This window comes from Meles meles, chromosome 9 (genome assembly GCF_922984935.1).
Source record: "Meles meles chromosome 9, mMelMel3.1 paternal haplotype, whole genome shotgun sequence".
Taxonomy (NCBI): Eukaryota; Metazoa; Chordata; class Mammalia; order Carnivora; family Mustelidae; genus Meles; species Meles meles.
The window spans coordinates 45,365,313-45,385,858 of NC_060074.1; the positions used below are offsets into that span (position 1 = coordinate 45,365,313).

At 50.6% G+C, this 20,546-nt stretch overlaps 1 protein-coding gene across 3 annotated transcripts in view; it reads left to right on the top strand.

The window, feature by feature from the left end:
- TRAF3IP1 (TRAF3 interacting protein 1) overlaps window positions 1–20,546 on the top strand; it is a 60,258-nt gene that overhangs the window by 11,868 nt on the left and 27,844 nt on the right. The window contains exons 9-16 of one of the 3 annotated variants that reach the window (XM_046018918.1): window positions 1,002–1,097; window positions 5,784–5,885; window positions 8,145–8,165; window positions 9,106–9,190; window positions 9,649–9,732; window positions 12,302–12,425; window positions 12,630–12,666; window positions 15,488–15,564. In XM_046018918.1, coding sequence (XP_045874874.1) covers window positions 1,002–1,097; window positions 5,784–5,885; window positions 8,145–8,165; window positions 9,106–9,190; window positions 9,649–9,732; window positions 12,302–12,425; window positions 12,630–12,666; window positions 15,488–15,564 — 626 coding nt within the window. The remainder of the gene's footprint in view (window positions 1–1,001; window positions 1,098–5,783; window positions 5,886–8,144; window positions 8,166–9,105; window positions 9,191–9,648; window positions 9,733–12,301; window positions 12,426–12,629; window positions 12,667–15,487; window positions 15,565–20,546) is intronic. The other 2 variants (XM_046018915.1, XM_046018917.1) reach the window with 2 other exon arrangements.

Consider the following 20,546-nt stretch of genomic DNA (forward strand, 5'->3'; position numbering starts at 1 on the left):
GGGTGCACAGGCGGAGAGGCTCTGAGGAGGGGACGTCTGGACAGAGAGTTGACTGGGGGAAGGAGGACCTGCGCGTGTCCAGGCCGGGGCAGAGGCCCTGAGCTGGGGACAGTCTTGCCTGTTGGAGGGCAGGAGGCCTGGCAGTGAGGCTGGGTGGGGAGGCAAAGCGATAGGGTCTGCAGGAATAGGCAGGCCCGAGGCGTTGGGCCATGCAGACTGAGAGTTTTGTAGTGAGCGTGAGTAGACATCCTCGGAGGACAGTAAGCAGGACTGAGGCGTGACTGGACAGGTGTTAGAAGCATCCCCTTTTCAGAGTGCAGAGGCAAGCATAGAGGCCGGACAGCAGTTTGTGTCTCGGGGAGACTGACGGCCGGGACCTGAGCGTCACTGCTGAGGATGTGCTCAATGGAAGGGATGACGGAGTCGCTGGGTGACTGGGTGGCCCTTATTAGAGGAGAGGGTGCAGCGAGAAGACCCATGGAGGGGTCTGGGCACCCAGGCAGTGCTGTTGTTGGAGTGCAAAGGCTTTGGGGGAAGCATGTTGCTGGGCTGGGGGGCAGTGACAGGAATTCTCACACGTGGAGTGTGAGGCACCCACCACCGCATGGCCCAGCAGTGTGTCCAGACAAGAGTGGAGCTGGAGGCCCGCTCTTCAGGGAGGGAGTTGGGGCGACTGAAGGTAAAATCAAGGAAGTTGGGGGGTTTTCCCATGATGGTGTTTCCTGCTGTCACACAAAGATCCATGTGAAGTTAGTGTAGGGGAGCGTGGAGATCAAGACAGTGAGCCCTAGAGCCGGCCAGGACCCACGACGAGGGGCGGTCCAGCATGTGGTCCTGGTCAGAGAGCCCTGGGAGGGAGGAACAGCGGTCAGGGGCGTGTCCTGGGACCCCAGAGGGGACCAGGTAGTGTGAGCCCAGTGTAAACCCCTGTTTGTCCTGACCAGAGCCTCCCACAGGCAAAAACCTCTGTAGTGTTTTAATCTGTCACTATTTTACATCAGGAAAAAAGGAAGATAATATTTCAGCTAAAATGTTAGATCCTGTAGTGTCTGGATTAAATCATGAAGCAGATCAGGAAACTACGACTTCAGAAATTGGTAAGAAAAAGATATTCTTTAGTTTATATTTCTTGGCACCTTGATATGAAATATTTACCTCTCAACATAGTTGTATATATATTTTAAGATTTTATTTACTTGAGAGAGAGAGAGAGAGAGGGAGTGTGAGAGAGAACATGAGAGGGGAGAAGGTCAGAGGGAGAAGCAGACTCCCCATGGAGCTGGGAGCCCGATGCAGGACCCAATCCCGGGACTCTGGGATCATGACCTGAGCCGAAAGCAGTGGCGTAACCAACTGAGCCACCCAGGCGCCCCAATAAAAAAAAAAGAATATTTTTTTATTCTTCTAACCACAAGATAGTGAAGATCAGAAATGACTTGATATGCCACTTGCTTTAATTTCCTAAATTATATGAGAAAGATTTAGTTAACTCTTGCGTGTCTTTCTAGGTGTGACTTACTTTCACATCTAGATAAAGATGCTTTCTTTATCTTGCTGTTGGGATTCCGCACGGTGATATGGATGGTCAGAGAGGGAAATGGTCGTTCAGCTCTCCGATCCTGCTCTGCTGTATTGTATTAAGAAAATGCCCCATAATAAGGATTTTAAGGTGCTTGCCAGGGCACGTTGGGGAGGTTGTTCCCCGTGGCAGGCGGTGCGAGGGTTATGCGTGCATCCCCCCTTGGAGCAGTGAGATGTGTGAACTGGGGATTTCAGATGGACTGATCCTTGATGAAGAACAGAATTTGCTGTGATGTCAAAGTAAATTTTTAAGAAATACTAAAAATCTTGAGTGACATATAGGGGAAAATAGAGTGTAAATCTTGACTCCAGGAAAAGATAAGAATTTGTCTAGGCTGAACTTGTATCTTTTTGACTTTCAAAAATTCTGTGCCTGTAGCTAGAATCATGGGAAGCACATCTTCTGGGCACAGGCTTTCCCTTTAAGAGGTTGGGCCGCTGAGAGCAGCTGTGTTTTTGGGCAGGCAGCTGCTTTGTCCTGTGTTCCCTGGGCTCAGCAGGGGCGCAGGGAAAGGTGGGCCTCTTGAGAGGTGGTCCCCGCTGATCTTATTCTGAGCAGGTCAGCCTTTCATGGTGTATGTAGGTCCTCAGTGGTGTGTGGTGACCGGTGTGGGGTGACTGGGACTGGGGGTGCCGAATGGGAGCAGAGGATGAGTTCTCACTTGACCTCGGGCTTGCACCGTGCAGTGCAGTGCAGTCCTCGGGGGGCCTTGTCTGGGCTGCAGGCTGGTCCAGTCTGGTCTGAGCAGGGGAAGCACCAGGTGGTCCCTGTGCAGCAGGAGGGGGCTTGGGTAGTGCTGCCCATGTGGGCAGATGTGCCCACATCCCAGACCATTGGGAAGATCCCATGCCTCCCGTTTGCCCACCTCTTGGCCTCGAGCTAGCTTCATGGCACGTCCTCTGAGCCACAGTGACCTCATGGTAAGTGGCTCTTTAAACGCCTGCCGTGAGACTCAGCGAGGTCTGTCCACAAAGTGGCTGGCGTGTCGCATGTGTGCCTGGCAGATCTGCTTCGTGGATCCCAGTTTAGTGACTGCGAGCCCCATGTCAGGGTGAGGCATCGCATCCTGAGATGGTAATGTGGATCCAGAATAAAGTGCAGAGGCCACTCAGACTACAGTAGTAGTGACTACTACTATAGTACCCAGTACTACCAAAGTACCCTCACATTATAGACACTACTGACCGCTCAGTGTTCAGGGAGCATGGTTCTGGGTGGAGATTCAGATGGAGCCTGGTGCCATCTGGTGGTCAGAGTGGAGTCCTGCACCCTGTCCTGGTGGTCCTGTGACCCCTGGTGCCTCCTCCCCTCTCCCTGCCACTGCCTGGGCCCTGGGTCCCTGTCGTCACTGTCAGTCACTGTCATGCCAGTGACAGAGGTCACCTGTGCTGCCAGTCATTTGACTTTGGGATTCAGGGTTTGTCGGCAATTGTCACAGCTGCGGAGTTTCTCACTGAGTGTGATTTGCAGGTGCAGTGCTGCTGGGCCTGGTCTGGGAGCCTTTCCTCCTGCTTGCCCTTCACCTTGAGCTGGTGCGTGCCAGCCTCGCTCTGCCCCTGCTGTCCTTGGGCCTGACGATGGCCGCAGGGCTGTCACAGGAGCACTGTGCGCTTCCTCTTTCAGGGACACTAAAGAGCTCAACAAGGAAATTACCCATTTCTTTCTCAAACACGAGCCACTTCTTCCCTGCTCCATCTCGGAATGCTTGCGGCGTGATGAACCTCATTCTGTTTACAGTCGTTCGACGGTCCAGGTTCTCCTGGAACGCTGTGCCGTCCGCGTGTACCTTGCTTGGCTTCTGTCACTTACGTCATTTTGTCTGGTTGTGTAAAGGTTTTTACTATGAAAATGCAGAGGAGTAGGAAGAACTTTGAACCCCCTCCGACCCCTCACACAGATTCAGCGGTTCTCCTGTCTCATCATACGTGCGTTGTCTAGAGCTATATTTTTATGAATGATTTCAAAGTCTGTTAAATATCCTGACACTTGAAATACTTCAGCATCAGCTCGGAAAACAAGAGAGATGTGCTGAGACACGCCCCAACATGGTTCTCTGTAGCAGGGTTACTGTTACCCGGTAGTGTCGAAATCTTCGTGTTTCTGAAGTGTTATTTAAAAACAAAAAAACAAAAAACAGGATTCCATTAAGATGAACACACTGTATGTCTTTTATTTTCCTTTTTAAATGACTCGAATCTCCACAGTCCCCTGACCCTGTACGCTCCTGCCTTACTCTTTTAGTCTAGCGCGCTGGCTGTGGAAGCGATGAGGTGGCCAACCTTGTAGAGTGCTCCACTCTCTGGACACTTGTCCATTTCCTTATCATGTCACTTCACTTATGACATTCCTCTCCCCTGCTTCTCCCCGTGTTTCTGTTTGATCTAAAGGCCTCATTAGCTTTGGGTTGAACATCTGGCTTCACTCTGACCCTACATAGGCCAGCTGTGCCTTTATCTTGTGTTTTGTCTAGTTACACTAGTGCCTCCGTGTCCCGTAACAGGATGCTCAGACTGGTCGCTTGGCCAGGTGGAGCCCCTCGTAGGGCCCGGGTATCCGTTTGCATTTATACTTGGATGTCACCGGCAGCCCTGTGCTGTGAGCATTTGCACAGCACGCAGGCAGAGTGGGAAGCGGCTTGCGACGGTGTGGGCTCTACCTGGTGAGTTTCAGGGATGATGACTGACAGGCAGGCGCTTGGCCAGGCACAGTGCTCCCTGCTTTATAAAGCACATGCTCCCATTACCGGAGCGCCATAAACTGGGGGAAACCGAGGCTCTGAAGAGGCGAGGAGCCCGCTGAAGCTAGGAAATCAGGACGCCGGGACCACACCCTTCCCGGATGGGTTCATTCATTCCCGGTGATTCGGACAACAGATTTTTTTGCCAGTTCATAATAATTTTTATTTTTTTAAGGGTGTGTTATTTCTTTTCTTTAAAGCTGTTATTTTGCAGACTGGTTAATCTGTCCTCTGATTAGGAATTGATTGTGGTATTATCAGAACGTATAGTGTTTCTCTGTGTGTATTGGAGTTTTAGTAAAGCTTACTTAAGAATATTAGGAAAGATGTTAAAAAGACCATCATAGGCCTCTCAAAAAAAAAAATGCCACTAGACCTTTGAAGAGAGGAATGGTGCAGAGTGTCACCGGTCCCCTCGGGCTTTGGACAGAAGATATTGCATTTGGAAGTTAGTTATTGTGCTGGTAGGTTTTGAACAGTGTAGGAAATTTTTGACACTTTCAAATAAAATGTAACGATCTAAAATTCTTGCATGTTTTCTTTTAAAATACAGTTGCCAAGCTTATATTTATTTTTACATTTGTTTTAGAGTTTAGTATTTCATATTGATTCTTTGGCTACCTTAGATTTCATAAATAATTACTTGAATCACTGTTCAAATGATTGTTTTTATAGACTGAAAAAAATTTCCTTAGAAAATTATGTCATCTACTGTGTGAAGTTCTATTACAGAAATTCAGTTCTTTGTTAATGATAGGTTGATTCTGATATAAACTATTTGAATACTTTTAAGAAATTATAAGATTGTATTTTAGGAAAGGGAACATTTTTGAATTTTATTTTTGTCTTCTCCTGGTTTAATTTTAGAGTGGGGGTCCTTTGGTGGTGGAGTAGTTTTCTACTCTGAGTCCCACCACATTAAAAATCTTTTCCTCCAGCACCTCCCTGCCCCCTCCTTTATTTTTAATATAAAAAAAGTATTATTTCTTGGTTATTTGATATTTTTCCGATTTTTATAGACATTGATACATTACTTGGGAGCTTTCAGTGTGTCTAGGACTGTGGACTGTGGCACAGGAATCTTTCTTTCCCTCCTGCTTTGCTACAGTTATCACCTATCTGCAGCTTCTCATCTGGGCCTGGCTGCGGTGAGGAGGTGGTGGATGGAGACAGGTAGCGTCAGGAAGTTTCTGGAAATGGGGGTCAGGGGACCAGTTCGCTTTGGCTTTGGGGATCCCAACCTCCTCCTGGGCTGAGTGGGCCCGGGGTCTTCTCCTGTTCCGGGCACCCCTTTCTTCTCCTGATCCCACAGCCGCAGCTGGGAGGAACATTCTTTGGTCAGGTGTGTGTAAGCTCGCAGTGCGGGAAGGCGTGGACAAGTAGGCCTGCTCTCTGCTGTCGAAGCCTAGAGGACCAGCCTGCTGTGGACATTGTCCTGATTCGTTTTACACTGTTCTCTGTCAGGAACAAAAGAAGCTAATACTAACTCAGCTAGTGTTTCAGATGATAACTCAGCGAGTATGTGGCGGGAGAATGTTGAGCCTGAGCCAACAGTGAAGCAGAAAGGTAAGAAGGACGCCCTGTCTTTGCCCCTTTTCCGGGGAGGGAGACTGAGCCACTGCACTTGCATGCTGGGGGCACCTCTCTGCCATGGGGTCCCCGCAGCTCTCTGACCCGCATGGGGTCCAGGCCCTGGTTTTTCACACCAGCAGGACCAGATGTGGCAAATGACCCCCTTTGCCGTCTTACATCAGCCAGGGTAGGGCATGTGGTCCTGCTGTGGTGGCCCCGGCCCCTCCTGGGTCCCCGGTGCTCTTGTGGAGGTCGCGTGTGAAGCCCGGCAGTGGCGAGAGGCCCCAGACACAAGCTTCGGGGTCTGTGCCGGGGAGGCCCACGGGCCGAGCCATGCACCCCCACATTTTTTATTCAGAGAGGACTCTGAAGCAGCCGGAAACACCGTCCTGACCCAGTGTTTCTCTCTGTAACGTTGTCTGGGTTTCTTCACTTGTGCCTAGGTGACATTCTGCTTTTGGCACCGTCGTTCCCAGCACTTACACTGTGGGGAAGGACACATTTGGGCCCCGGAGCTCCTGGCAGGCATGGTGGGGTGCTGGCACCTGGTGGCCCAGCATGTGGTACACACAGGGCCGGCGCCTGTCGGTGTGTTTGCCTCGGTGGGCAGAGCGGCCTGGAGGATGCCCAGGGCTCAAGGGATGTCGCCCCAACATGGGGGCAGGGAAAGCCCCTGCAGGAGGCCCTGTCCCGTATACGTCATGTTTAGGAGCCTTAGCGGCCTGGGCTGGAATGGGGGATTGAGGGACAGGCAGGTTCTGGGGTACTTCGGGCAAGGGCTGTGCCAGAGATGGCCTGTGAGTGGCCCGGGGTGTGGTTTCCAGGGCGAGGGAAAAAGGACCTGCATGCCTTGCTGGAAAGAGGCTGCGCTGGTGAAGGGTCCAGAGAAGACCCGAGCGTCTGGGGGGCAGGAGCCCTTGCCAAAGGGTGGGAGACCCCATCTGTGACAGGGGGGTCCGCTGTGCACACTGTCCCTTTGGGTGTCGGCCCTGAGATCCAGCAGTTGCGCGAGAACTTGCAGTCTGTCCCACTGATGGTGGGAGCTTGGAAGAGAGCCCCGGGGTCTGGAATCCAGGGCCCCATGCCGCACATTGGCCGCCACACGCTGGGCTCTGTCAAGCACACTCCAGATGGCGTGGCGTCGAGGAGAGACTCTGCCGCTAGCTGCTCTGGCCCTGGGGCAATGCTGTCCCTGGGTGGAGCTCCAGTGCCGCATTGCTGTCATCCCATCCTTCTAGTGGTGCTGTCTGGAGACGTATTTCCAGGCCCCTCCTAACCCACAGTTTAAGAGGCTCTGTGGGTGCTGGGGGATCCTCTGCTCTGTGCAGTGTGCCTTCTGGGAGGTTCCTGTGTCCCATACCCAGAGGTCCTGCAGGGCCTCCCACTTCCCCTTGCCCCGTAGGCCTGGCTCTTCTGCCCAGAGTCACCTTCTTTAGGGCACCATTTGTGTCAGTCTTGGACTAGTAAACAGAGATCTGAAGTTTGCTCAGCAGACAGACTGTGGTGTCTGAGGAGGGCTGTGTGCCCTCGGGAGCCCTGGACCTGGTCCTCGTGTCTGGGATAGGTCCCTGTGTGGAGGTGGGCTTGTAGTTAGTGGGGAATGCCTGGCAGCTCCCCGGGGTCCTTGGCTCCGACTTGGACCTGTGCCGTCCTGGTGCGTCTGAGGGTATGGTCCTGCGTCTCAAGTGTGTCATGCAGAGAGTATCCTCTTGGGACTTTAAGTCCACCCCCCCCCACAGTGCTCCCGCCCATGTCCTTGTGGCCACGTAGGTCCCATTTGTTCCCAAAACACAGCACTTGAAGAAGGAATCAGGCCATGGGGAGCTGGAGAAATGTCCTCGTTCAGGAGCTGATGGAAGAACCCTTGCTGATGAGTTTGGGAGGGAGGCCCTGCTCGCTGTCACCCCGTCATGGAAGGGGCGTCACACCTTCTCGTCCCTCACACACTCTGGCTTACCAGCTGTTGTCTCATCTCAAATCTCTCTCATTTGTGTCTGTGACCTGCTCTCTTCATACTCCTGTTGCCTCTCTATGAATTTTAGAATTCATAGTTTGCTTTGTTCTCTGTCTTTCGATTTTTGAAAATAAAGTCATGGCATTGAGACAATAGGAATGGCTCTATGTTCCCTGACAGGTGTCCACTGTTACTTGGTTAGTGTTTTTCCGTAGTCCTGCTATTTAATGCACTGAGCTTTACTAACACGGAAGTTGTTTTTCTGATGTACCTTATTATTATTATTTTTTTTTTTGCAGGTGACTCTCCTAGTGATGCAGGTGAGGAACAGCCTGAACTGGGTGTATTTGATATAGATTTTGCGTGTGTGTGTGTGTGTGTGTGTGTGTGTGTAGATACTAACATGTACTCTCAGATTTGTTTTACACATTGAGTTAGTGAAAGTAAGGAAACATAACTATATTACTTGAAGATTTAATTTATGTATCTTATGTTCTGGAAGAATTTATTTCACTATTCTTCCCAGAATAAAACGTGTGTTTCTAAATTCAAAGTCTGATTTATCCTATTTTCTAAAATACAAAGCCCTTTTACTTAAAATGCAGGAGTAAATTTAAGTGCCATAGTAGGTAGGGGTTGTTACTTACTGATTTGATCTTTTTATTAAAATGAAGAAAGCTTTACTCAGATTATAAAAACCATTTGGCACATACCCAAAGTAGAGTTTTTTAAATGCAGAAAAATATCAAGAAGGAAGCGAAAAACACTGTTTCCAATCTAAATGAATGTCCATCTAGAACCCCTTTTTGTGTGTGTGTGTGTGTGTGTGTGATTAAATATGTTACTGTCCTCAGTTACGTGTTAGGACGGTGACACTGTTCTATGCCGAGGGTCTGCTGACGTGCCCCATTGTTGACACTAACACAGGTGGTGGGTGGGGAACATCTGGACACACAGATCGCACACGTCCATCCCTCTCAGGTTGTATTTCCTTTGTGTTAAATTGCTTGACTGGATGCACCTACCTTTTGAATTCCGTTTCTTAAAAAATTGAACCAGTTTGTATTTCCAGGTTTGAGTGCTCCCGTCTCCCCAGATCTTCACCGAATCTAGACATGAATTGTCTGTTTTATCTTGATGAAAAAGAGATGAATAAATCTCATGTATATTTGCGATTATTGGATTGCTGTCTTTTCAAGTATTGATTACCTGTTTGTGTTTCTTCCTTTGTGAACTGCTCACTGGATTGTCACGCTTCAGAAGGAGAAGTTGGACCTTCCGGCCCAGAGAAGCCTGAGGTGTCTGAGAGCTCTGAGCTGCCGGGCGAGCTTCCAGCCAACCTCAGGTCTGCGAGGCCCTGTCCAATGCCCAGGCCGCTGCTGCCTGCATCTTTCTGCACCTCCCACAGTTCGTTTAGTGCTTGAGCTCAGTTATGAGGAAATACTTGTGCAAAGAAAGCAGAAACCATTTAATTTAATTTTCTTGTATTGGAAAGAAGTTACTACACATAGGACATTATAAAGATTTAGGGAAATTCATAATTATGGTAAATTATGTTTTGATTACTGAGAGTTACATGATTCCTTTTGAGCCTTAAAATTAATGAAAACATAAGATTAAGAGGCTGACACTTTTAAACCTGTCAGATTAGTGGGATGTTCTTAACATTCTGCAGACTGTGTCCCGATGAGCATGTTGATGGCAGGAAATTAGTGGCATTGTTGATCTTTGTTTCTTGTCGTCCACTTTGAAATGTCCAAGTGTGTCATGTCCCCTCTCTGGTTTTCCCGTGTTTGGGTTTAGAAGGATACCTCGGCCTGGGAGTGCGAGGCCAGCACCCCCCCGCGTGAAGCGCCAGGACAGCGTGGAGGCGCTGACACCAGACAGGTGAGACCTCTGGTGGGGGGCTGTGCTGGGTGGGGTGGGGACGGGGTGGGGCGGGGCCACTGCCAGCTGACTTGGGGGGAAGCCGGGTCAGGCCACTTGTCCCCGGCCACACACTTCAGTTAGCCGAAGAGAAAATGTGCTTTATATTTATAGCATGGGGTGGGGGGAGTTACTCTTTGAGAGAAGTTGGGGGCCGGGGTGAGTATTTTCTAAGCATAGAAGCAACAAGGGGGAAAAAAGGAAAAAAAAGATTTCAAGGCTTAATTGCACACACATGTAAGACAAAAGGTCAGAAAGTCATAAAGTATATGAAAGCAAGCCACAGACAGGGTTCTCTAAGTGTTACAACTATCCCTGTGGATGTAGTGTGATCTTTAGAGGAAAGTACAAAAAATCAAAACATAAAAATAGAAAAATAAAGCAGGCCGGACTGGCATGGTTTGAAATAGAGCAGGAGGCAGGAACTGGGGACAGGTGTGGTGCGTGGTCAGGGACGTGAAGGGTTGATGCAGGAGGTGGCAGGAGGGGGAGGTTGTGGGAACGTTACTCTTTACTGTTTCTGAGATGAGGAGACTGGTGCACATTTCTGGTGATGGGACCGATCTGAGGAGACGGGGAGCTGGGGAGGTAGGAGCTGCGGGGGTGGGAGAATTGTTGGAACATCGTCCCCGAGGGATGGGGGGACACAGAGGGACTGGCTTTGGAGGGGATGGTGCATGTAGGTGAGTTCTGGAAGCTGGCCTCCCTCTCCCCAACTCCAGAGCTCCACTTGTCTTGTGAACCCAGAGCAAGTCTGGGTGGGGAGGCCCAGAGCTCTGCTCCCAGGGATCGGGCGTTGAACTGAGCAGAGGGTCCTCATCTGGGGTCATGTTCTCCCCCAACCCCCAGCCTTCTGTGGGGCTATGTCTGGAGACCCCGAGAAGTGTCAGGACTGGGAGGGCCTAGAGGGAATGTTCTTGGCATCTTCCTGGGCAGTGGGGCAGGGGTGAGGTCGAAAGTCCCCCTCTGACTGGCATTCCCACCCGGAGGACTGTAGGCCCAGAGGTCTGTGGCGCAGCGTGCGAAGCAGGAAGCTGGGCTGCCTCCTGGTGCACGTGGTGTGAAGTGCTGCCGTGGACTTTGTTCTTCCGCCGTGGGCAGGTGCCTGGTGCCGGCTCTGGGCAGGCACAGAGACAGAAATGTGGGCGATGGTGGTCCAAGAGTGGGGTGCTCAGGTTTGAGGTTGGGGGCTTGCTGCTAGTGGTGGTGCCCAAGGGTGACCCTGGACGTGTGGCTGGGTGATGGAAGCATGATGGTGGCAGGAGGGCTTGGGGACCCTAGAGCCAGGCTTTGGGAAGGGCTGTTTCTCAGTAAAGACATGGGCAGTGTTGGTAGGGAGCCAGGAGTGCAGGGGGGATGCCTGGCAGCTGGCAGCGGTGACAAGGGGTTGAGGGCCAGAGAGGCTGTGGTGTGGAGTCAGAGTTGGCAGACTTGAGAGAGAATGATCTGGAAGACACAGTAAGCACAAGAAAGCTGCCCTCCCTCTGGGTCTGGCCATGGGAGGCTGCCGCTTGAGGCAGGGGAGAATGGAGAGGCTTGCTGATGAGGGATGGTGTGTGGGAGGGGCTCGAGGGGCTTGAGGGAGATATGGGGTGCAGTGAGGCTGGCCCTGGTGGAGGCAGGACATCGCCTGTGAGGGTTGAAGGGCCCAGCGAAGAAGCTGAGGGTGTTTGGAGGAAATGTGTACTGTTTTGAGAGCTCATACCCAAGTGCACGGGTTTCCTGCTGATCTTGTGTGTTGCCCTGAAGCAAGGGAGAGGGTGTGTCTGTGTGTGTACCAGTGATTGTAGGGCAGGGGGGGTTAAGGGCACTCAGTGAAGCAGGGTTGTGTTACGCTGCCAGGGGAGAAGTGAAGGCAGGTGGGACTGATGGGGAACTGGTGAGTGTCTGGGTCTGGAGCCTTGTGACCTGGGCCCAGTGTGGTCGGCGGGAGGGCCTAAGCAGAGGGCAGCTGACGGTGGCCCGCAGTGAGGTGACAGTAGGTAGGGCAGTTCCAGCGGGTGGCCGCAGGAGGTCTAAGAGAGCCCTTGGACAGACATAGTCACCTGCGAGGACAGGTCCAGGCCTGCGGGCCAGGCAGTTGGATATCGGACTGGCCCACAGTGATGGTAGGTCTTGGTGGAGAGGAAGTGCTGGGCAGGGAGTTGCAGCCAGGAGGAGGCCTCTGTGTTGGGGCAGGGGTCTGGGGCAGCATCGCCACCCCTGCCTTGATGTTTGTGACTTGGAAGACTAGGGCTCCCCGGGTGAGGGCCTACAGGTGGAGGGCTGGTGTCCAGAGAGTGCAGCCAGGGGAGGAGTGAGGCTCTGAGGGCCCTTGGGAGGTAAGGGTGGAGGGAGCACAGAGGGCAACTCTCATAGGGACCCAGGCATGGGTCTGCACTTGGCTTCCACACCTGGGTTTTGTGACATTCTAGAGGCAGGTAGGCAGGTAGTGGTTAAACTCCTCTCTCGGAGCCGGGGATGCAGGGGGTTGATGCAGACATGCGACCAGCAGCCCTACCGATGCAACCTGATTCCTTTTTCTCTTTAGGACAGGAAGTGGGAAAATTGTTGCCAGTGTGATTGTAGATGCGCAGAACTCTGACAATGAGGACGACAATCAATTTGTGGTGGAGGCTGCCCCCCAGATCTCTGAGACGTCAGAGCTGGAAGTGGTGAGTTAATGGGAGCATCTGTTTCTGGCGTTGCCCTTGGACAGCCTTGGAACTCCTGATCCAGCATTGAGGTTTATGTAGACAAAACGAGCCTCTGATTTTTCAGTCAGATTTCTGCCTTCTTTAACTGTGTCATTGCCTTGAGGAGATCCATGGAAGCAGCATTTCAAGAATCAGCTTTTTCCTTCTTGCTTTCCTGCCCAGGTGCCTGCGGTAGACATGGAGGCCGAGGAGAAGCACGGTGAGTGGCAGGTGTGGCTGCGGGAGGGTCTCCCACACAGGAGCTCCATGCGCCCTGCGTTGGTCCTGGGGGTATACCGGGGCACAGATGGGCTCCTCCTCAGTTGGTGGATTTAGTCTCAGAGCCGATGGGCGCTGGGCCCTGGGACCCTGGGGCTGTCTGTCAGTGGCTTATGACATGGCATGCACTTAGATTAAGGGTTAGACCTCTGGAGTCGTTCCCAAATCAACAGTATTTGTAATATTACTTTTCCTTTTCCCAAATATCTTCTTTGATCTGAAACATTTGCAGAAGCAGAGAGAGTAGTCCAATGAACCCCCTGTACCCGTCAAATGGTGTCCGTGGTGATTGGCTCATGTTTTCTGTAAGCCTCTGCTGCAGACCCCTGCTCCCCTAGACTGTTCTCAAGTCGTAGAGAAGATCGTGTCTTCAGTTAACATGTTAGGTGTAGCTCTAAAAGATAAGGGCTCTCTTTCAAAAAACGTAACCATAAAAATGAAATAATTTCCTGATATCATCACAGTTTTTCTAGTTATTTTGTATATTTTTTTCTAGTTTGAGTCAGAATCCAAATAAAGTCCTACCATTGGAGTCGATTGAACTCTGGGTCTCTCTTAACCTGTACGTTCCCTCCCTCCGCTTTCCCTTGTAATGTATTTGCGGAGGAAACTGGTTGGTTGTCCTTTAGAGTTTCCCATAGTTGAGTGTTGCTTATTACATGCTCATGGTATGGTTTTTTACATATTCTTTTCTTCTTGTAACTTGGTCCCAGAGACTTGGTCAGATGCAGGCTTTGAGCAAGAATACTGGTCGGTGGTGGTGGTTTTTCCTGATGTCTGCTTGTGACGTTAGCCTGGATCATTAAGGGCTGCAGGATGGTGATGTTCTCATCCACCCTCCCTTCTTCAGGGTTTGGCTGGAGGATGCCGTGGTGCAGGGCTCCCCACCCTGCCCAGCCTCTGACCGTGGCACAGCCGCTAGGAGGAGGGTTTTCCTCAGAGTCAATCTGTGTCCTGGCACCATCATTGTGACTGAAGAGGTCGTGTGGGGTGGTGGTTACTGATAGCTGTGTGTATCTGTGTGAAATCATGGGTTTTCCTGTAACGCGTTTGAGGGGCCTCATTTCACACCAAATCAGTTCTCACCGATGTTCAGATTGCTCAGCGTGTAATTAGTGGGTGCCTGTTGGAGCTGTTCTCTGGGGCCTGTTGACAGCCTGGGAGACTTTGCAGCTTCCTTGTTTTCTGAGAGGACCAGATGTTCCAGGCTCATTTGGTGTATTTCCTGCCCCAAGGCTGGAGCCCTCCATTTCTCCAAGATGCCTGACTGTACTTTACTTCTGAGTTGTTGTTCGTAAGGGTATTCTTTTTTTTTTTTTTAATATTTTATTTATTTATTTGACAGAGAGAGATCACAAGTAGATAGAGAGGCAGGCAGAGAGAGAGAGAGAGGGAAGCAGGCTCCCTGCTGAGCAGAGAGCCCGATGCGGGGCTTGATCCCAGGACCCTGAGATCATGACCTGAGCCGAAGGCAGCGGCTTAACCCACTGAGCCACTCAGGCGCCCCTCGTAAGGGTATTCTTACCTTTCTTTAAAAACAATGAGAACATGTATCCAAGCTCATACTGATATTTCTAGTGCAGCTTTACTATTCTAGACTCTTTTATAAAAATTTTTGATATTTACATGCATGTCTATCTCATGCCAAAAATCCTGGCTCCCAGTGTCAGGCATCTGTCTGCTTCACCCTGTGGCTGGCATGCACACGCAGCACCTTTGGAACATCACCAGCTATCAGCGGCATCAGTTTGCCAGAGACAGTGTAGGGTTTCTTTCGGGGTCTGTCTGTCCTCAGGTATGTCACGTCAGGGATGGACAGCCAGTTACTCTGTTGTAAGTTTCCAGAACAATTCTGTTAGGCTCTGCTTGCCAGCGTGATATTCTTAGGTTTATGGGTTCCATTTTGGTTTCAGTTTTTAGGCATTGAAAAATCTGATATGATTTTATTTTATTTCTGTAAAATAGTCCCATTTCCAAGGTCAAATGTACCAGAGGAGGCATATTCTGAGATTAGGGGCCTCCACCCTGTCCTCTCACTCCCCCTGTAGGTAACAATAAGGAATATGGCTTACACTTTGATTTAAAAAAATACAAGTTAATACATGTGTGTGGTGTGCGTGTGTGTGTGTGTGTGAGTGTGTGTGTATTTGGCAGTATCTCCGTGTGTCCCTCTTGCTCTTGTGACTGGGCAGCGTGTGCTGACGTTTGTCCCTTGGCAGTGTGGACGAGCCCTCACCATTGCTCATAGGACACCGTCCCGAGCGTCCACGGCCACTTTCACGTGGATGTGTGTTTGGATGAGGCCGTATGCTAAAGACAATGTTTTGTGTGATATTTACCCCATAAGCAATTCTTTTCTTCCTTTTTCTTTCTTTCTTTCTTTTTTTTTTAAGGAAGTTGAAGACTCTTGACCTCATATTAAAGGAGTATTTGTGCTTAGAAACAGCTTAGGATTGCAACACCTGTTTGACAAATGGTTATCATCTGGAATGTTAATCTACATTTCCTCCTAATTGTTTTCTATTTCCAAAGTTTTTTTTTCTCTCTCTTTTTTTTAACCTTCGAGGAGCTGATTTCTTTGAAACACTCTAAAGTTTTATGGTTAATTTCCATCACCCGCGTATCAGTCTGCAGTAGACCCTTTAATCAAAAAAAGATTATTTGAAGCTGTGTTCATTATAGAACGAGGAAGAACACCCCTCCACCCATTTAGAGTAGAATAGCTCCTTAGAGAATAACATAAAACCACTGAATCTCAACAGGAGGACTTGTGAAAAAGATTCTGGAGACCAAGAAAGATTATGAGAAGTTGCAGCGGGCACCCAGACCTGGAGAGAAGGTAAGGAGTGATGTCTGCGCATGTGCTGATGGACTTCAGCGCTCCCTCCCTCCTCCTCATTTGGAAGGTTAGAAAATCCAGGGCTGCTCCTGAGTGTCCTAGAGTCAAGTTCACAGGCCTGTTCTGCTCTGACCCCATGGCTATCCCCTTCCTGCCTTGTCTAGTCCCTTCTCCCTGCTTGCAGAGCTGGGAGGCGGGCCACCTGGCCCTGGCTGATTGCAGAATAAGAGATGGGGGAGTTTTCATGTCTGGCTTAAATCCAGGTGCTGTTGGAGCCTGGCCTCTCCGTCACCTTCCTTGCAGTTGTGGTCTTGTTGGGACCCCCAGCTTCCTATCAGCCACCACCCCTGGGCCTGTGACCCTGGGATGAATACCTGCAGGCCATGCAGCGAGCCTCAGAAGTCACAGCTAGGTTTGTTACAGCTACTTTCAAAAATAAGAATATGTCTTCACTTAACCGCTTCTGTAACAGAAAGACAGTTCTTTTGGCAGCCGACATTTCCAGTATGTTTTACACACTCACACGCAGAGATGATTCTGCCTAAAATGTCCCAGTTTTTTGTGAATACTTGGCCAGAAACAGCTGGTGAGGGGACCGTGTAGTCGCGAGCGACATCAGAGGGGTCCGGGAACAGTCCCGGAGAAGAGTGCTGTCCAGGGCTTTAGTTGGCGGCTCCCCTGTTCGCTCGTCCGGAGGGAGAACTGCCTTCGCGTGGGCCGTGGCCTCTTGCTGTGGGGTTTTAGCAGGGCCTCGTCCTTTTCATGGCCGGAGGGCTGCCCTGTGGCCCTGGCGGTATTTCTGGGAGCCACTCGGAAACCACAAGTGTGTTGCTTGGGGCTGAGATGTGGGCAAGGGCGAGGCTCTGGGGGTCCCCATTTACCTACTGTGCCTGCCCTGTACAGTGCTCTGGATCCATGCCACAGGCTGCCCGTGGGGGTGCGCTTCAGGCTGGAGGCTCTGACTACAGGAGAGGCAGGGAATCCGTGTCCTTGGTGGTGGACACATGCCGCTCTCGGACAGCACAGCCAGTCGGGTCAGAGCCAGGGCCGCATGTGCGTCACGGCCGGGGCATGAGCCAGCCTTGCCGTCGTCGGTGCGCACTGGGGCGTCAGGCTGCAGTTCCACTCGGGGGCCCTCAAAAAACAGCTTTGAGGTTTTGAAATAAAAGAAATTAAAACCTTCAGGGAGACTTGACGTCCTTTCTGCCTCGGCCGCAGCCCGGCTATCCCCAGGGCCCTCGGTCCCCGGGTCAGAGTTGGCGGCAGCCTGACCTGAAAGGCCAGCGCCTGCACTCGGCAGTCGTGGGTCTGGCCTGGGGCAGACCTGTGAGGCCAGTGCTGGTCTCGGGTGGCGTGCTGTTCCCAGGCCCTCCCTGCGTGGGCACCTGGCATCTGGTTCTTTAGTCTTCGTTAGCTCTGGCTCCAGGGACTCAGGTGTACCTGCGCTCTTGGGCTCCAGGGCGTGTTGGCTGGCCTTCAGGTGCCCGCGGGTCCGCCAGGGGACGGGGGTGTGCACGTGTTCGCGGGGGGCCATGTGGGCTGTCACGGCTTCTCGGCCCTACAGATGGAGCCTGGCAGTGGCCGCAGCACTGGCAGCAGTGGGAATTTGTGTGGCTGTGTGGCTGTGTGACGGGAAGGCTTCGTAGGCTGGTGCTGGCGCGGGCCCAGAGTCAGGGACTAGGGCTGGTGGTGCCCAGGTGTGCTCCCGTGGCTGAGAGGCTGTGCTGCCTGCGCTGGGGATGGAGGACGTGGGCCTTACCGCCCACAGGTCCCGGTGAGAGGGGACCCCCTTCCCGCCTGGTCTGGCGGCGGCTGCTGCTCTGTTCCTGGTCCCTCTGGTTTGTTTCTCAGACGCATGGCCGTGTGGGCTTGGTACCTGTGCGCCTGTCCTGGCTAGCCCCTCTCTGTCATCGTCCCCATTGGGGTGATGCTGCTGGAACAGCTCCTTCCCTTTTGTTGTGGGTCATGCCTGGTGCGGACATGCCCTGGGTATGTGTCCACTTGTCAGGTGAGGGCACGGGGGTTGTTGGGGGTTCAGTCCTTTGGAGGGAAAGTTGTGGAGAGTATCCTGCGCGTTCTGTGTGCACGCCAGTCCCTTGGGGAGGACCCAATGAGCAAGAGTGCAGCGCACATGGGTCTTTCTGAGGACTGGCTGCATCCTCCTTGCTCCCACCACGGTGCCCACAAGCGCAGTTCCCCAGCCCGCGCCCCACTCACAGTGCTGTGTCTCTAATTTCTTGTGTTGTGGTGTGAGTTCCCTTCACGGCTGATGTGATTCTGTCCGACTGCCAGTTCTTGCTCTTTTCTTAGCTGGACGACTTGGGTTGCTGTAGCTGTTCTGTTCTTTTGGACTGACTGTTTGTCTAAGCAAGGCAGTTTCTTGAGTGGGTGTATTCCGTTTTTCTGTTCCTTTGGGTTGGGTTGGGCTGTGAGTGAAGGAGAGACCCCAAGTGTCAGTGGCTTAGATGAGGGGAGAGCGCTTCAGCTCCCGAGCCAGAGGGTGGATGTAGCAGTGGCCCAGGCATCTTCTGCCCGTCCCCCATGTGCGTGACCCCTGCGCCTTGGCCCCTCGTGGCCCAAGGAGGCCGTCCAGGTGCGGCTGGCAGGAAGGAGAGGATGGAGGAGCAGCGGAGGACAGGAGTGTGCCCCTTTCCTTTGAGGCTTCTCAGAAGTTGTGTGTCCCACTCCCACGTCTGTGGTTCCGGCCAGATCTTTGCGACGAAGGCACGTGAAGTGAAACCGTTATTCAGTGCATTGGTTTGCTCAGCCAGCGACCAGGATAGATCTGCCCAGTCGTCTCGCTGCCTGGCGTGCTCAGAAAATGATGGTATTTGCAAGGCACGTGGGTGGGTGGAGGAGACCGGCCTGGCTGGGGGCTGAGGGTTTCTGGAAGCGGCCTGTCCCCTACGTGTGGGCTGCGCCCAGGGCAGGACGCTTGGCCGTGGAAGGGAGAGCAGAAGCCAGCGTCGCCAGGCCCTCCCCAGTCTCTCTGCAGCCAACTGTTCCTTCTCCTATTACTAAGTCATGGTGTCAAGATGGTTCACCTGTGCTTTCATGATTTTATCAAAATATATCTATAGTTCACAGTTCTGCTGCTGAATCTTTTGTTTTTGTTTTCTTTGATGAGACTTTAAAGAAACTATTGAAAAAGTCACCCTCTAGCAAAGACCCAACTTCTGGTCTTGTAGATACTTGCTTTGGTTTTCCTTTCACTGATTTCTATTCCTTATTTTTCCTTTGGTTATTTATGTTTTTAGTCTCTTGTGGAAAATACTTGGTTTGTCTATTTTTAGTCTTTGTCACTTTAAATGAATGTTTAAGGCTATACATTTTTTTTTTTTAAATTTTAAAATTTGTTTTAGAGCACACATGGGCATGCATGTGAGGTGGGGAGGGGGAGTGGGGATGGGGGGAGAATCTCAGGCAGACTCTGTTGAGCACAGAGCTGGATGTGGGCTTGGTCTTAGGACTCTGAGATCATGACCTCAGCTAAAATCAGGAATCAGATGCTCAACCGACTGAGCCACCCTGGTGCCCCAAGGCTATACATTTCTCTTTAAGCATGCTTTATTTAAATTTATTAAATAGTAATATAAAAAATTCTTTGAATTTTAACTTGAAATACTTGATTTCTTTTTATCATGTGGGCTATTTATGAACCTGTTCTTTAGTTTTCAAACATAAAGATTTTTAGAAAATCTTTTTATGGATAATTCCTAATATAACTTTGTGTTCGAAGAATATGGTCTGTGTGTTATTGATTATTTGGACTGAAATCTTTCTTTGGGGTCTGGTCTAAGGTCGGTTTTTACAGCTGTTTCTGAGAGCTCGCAGACTGTTTCTTGGGCTTTCGATCCAGACTTCAGTGCTCCTGGTGGATTTTGCAAAGAGGTGGTGGTGAGACTCTGTGCTCAGGCCTCTTTTCATAATTGCTTGTCTTCAGTCTCACGTAAACATTCAGATGGTAGATGTTTTCTCTGCTTTTCGTGTAAATTGTGCTTCTTGTCTTGGACTTCCTGTTGTCTTGGGGGAGCACTGTTTTTTCAGTGCTGAGGAGATAGGAGTTTGTAGTCGAACTGTCCCTCAGGCCAGCCTTTGGCGTTGCCTTGGAAGGAAAGCTACCTCTTGTAGTACCGACGGACTTGAATAATCCATTACAGAACAAACATGCATCAAACGGAGCATTGTCTTCATTATCCTGGCCAACTCGCTGTCTTCTCAAGAGGAAATATAAACTTTGTTAATAGTAAGGTACTAGCTCATGCCAGCAATTTTTTTCCTTCAGATTTATGAGGAAGTTTTTGAAAAACTACCAGAAAAGCAGTTTTATTAGGGTTTCTGCTGCTTTAAAAGTACTTGCTTTTTGAACTTTATAAATGAAGATGCTTTGGATGCTAGCTGGCCATTTCAGAGACGGTGCCCTCACTCCTCACTCCTGATCCTGTAAGTTCTCCTGTACGTATCTGCTTTGGGTCAGTTCTAATCGAATGTCAGTTTTAGATGCTTTTTCTTTTCACTGAAATTCTTTATTTTGAAATAGAATATTTCTCTTAGTGGGTTTCTTTTTTAGTTCATTTAAATCTTGTGTGATTCGACTCTCCCCCTTCTTACTCACATTAACCGTGTCCTCTAGAGATTGTACATCTCAGATGAGACCTTGGCGTGCGCTTAATTTGACGTGAATGTATGTATTTGACGCCCTTCTCGGTGAGCGTTGTGCCGCGGGCCCCATGGAGTTGTGCTTGCAGTCTCTGGACAGTGATCTGAAAGAAGCATGTATTTGGAAATGTGCATCTTGAAATGACTCTTGGTGGATAAAGTGACTTTACCCTGAACATGTTCTGTTTCAATTATAGCAAATTGTGTGTAGTGAACAATCGTCAGCTCAATTCTGTGAAAGGCAGGGATTCTGATTTTCTCTTTGGTGATCCGAGTAGACATTCCAGTTATTTCTTATTTTGGTCACAAGGTGGTGCAGTTTC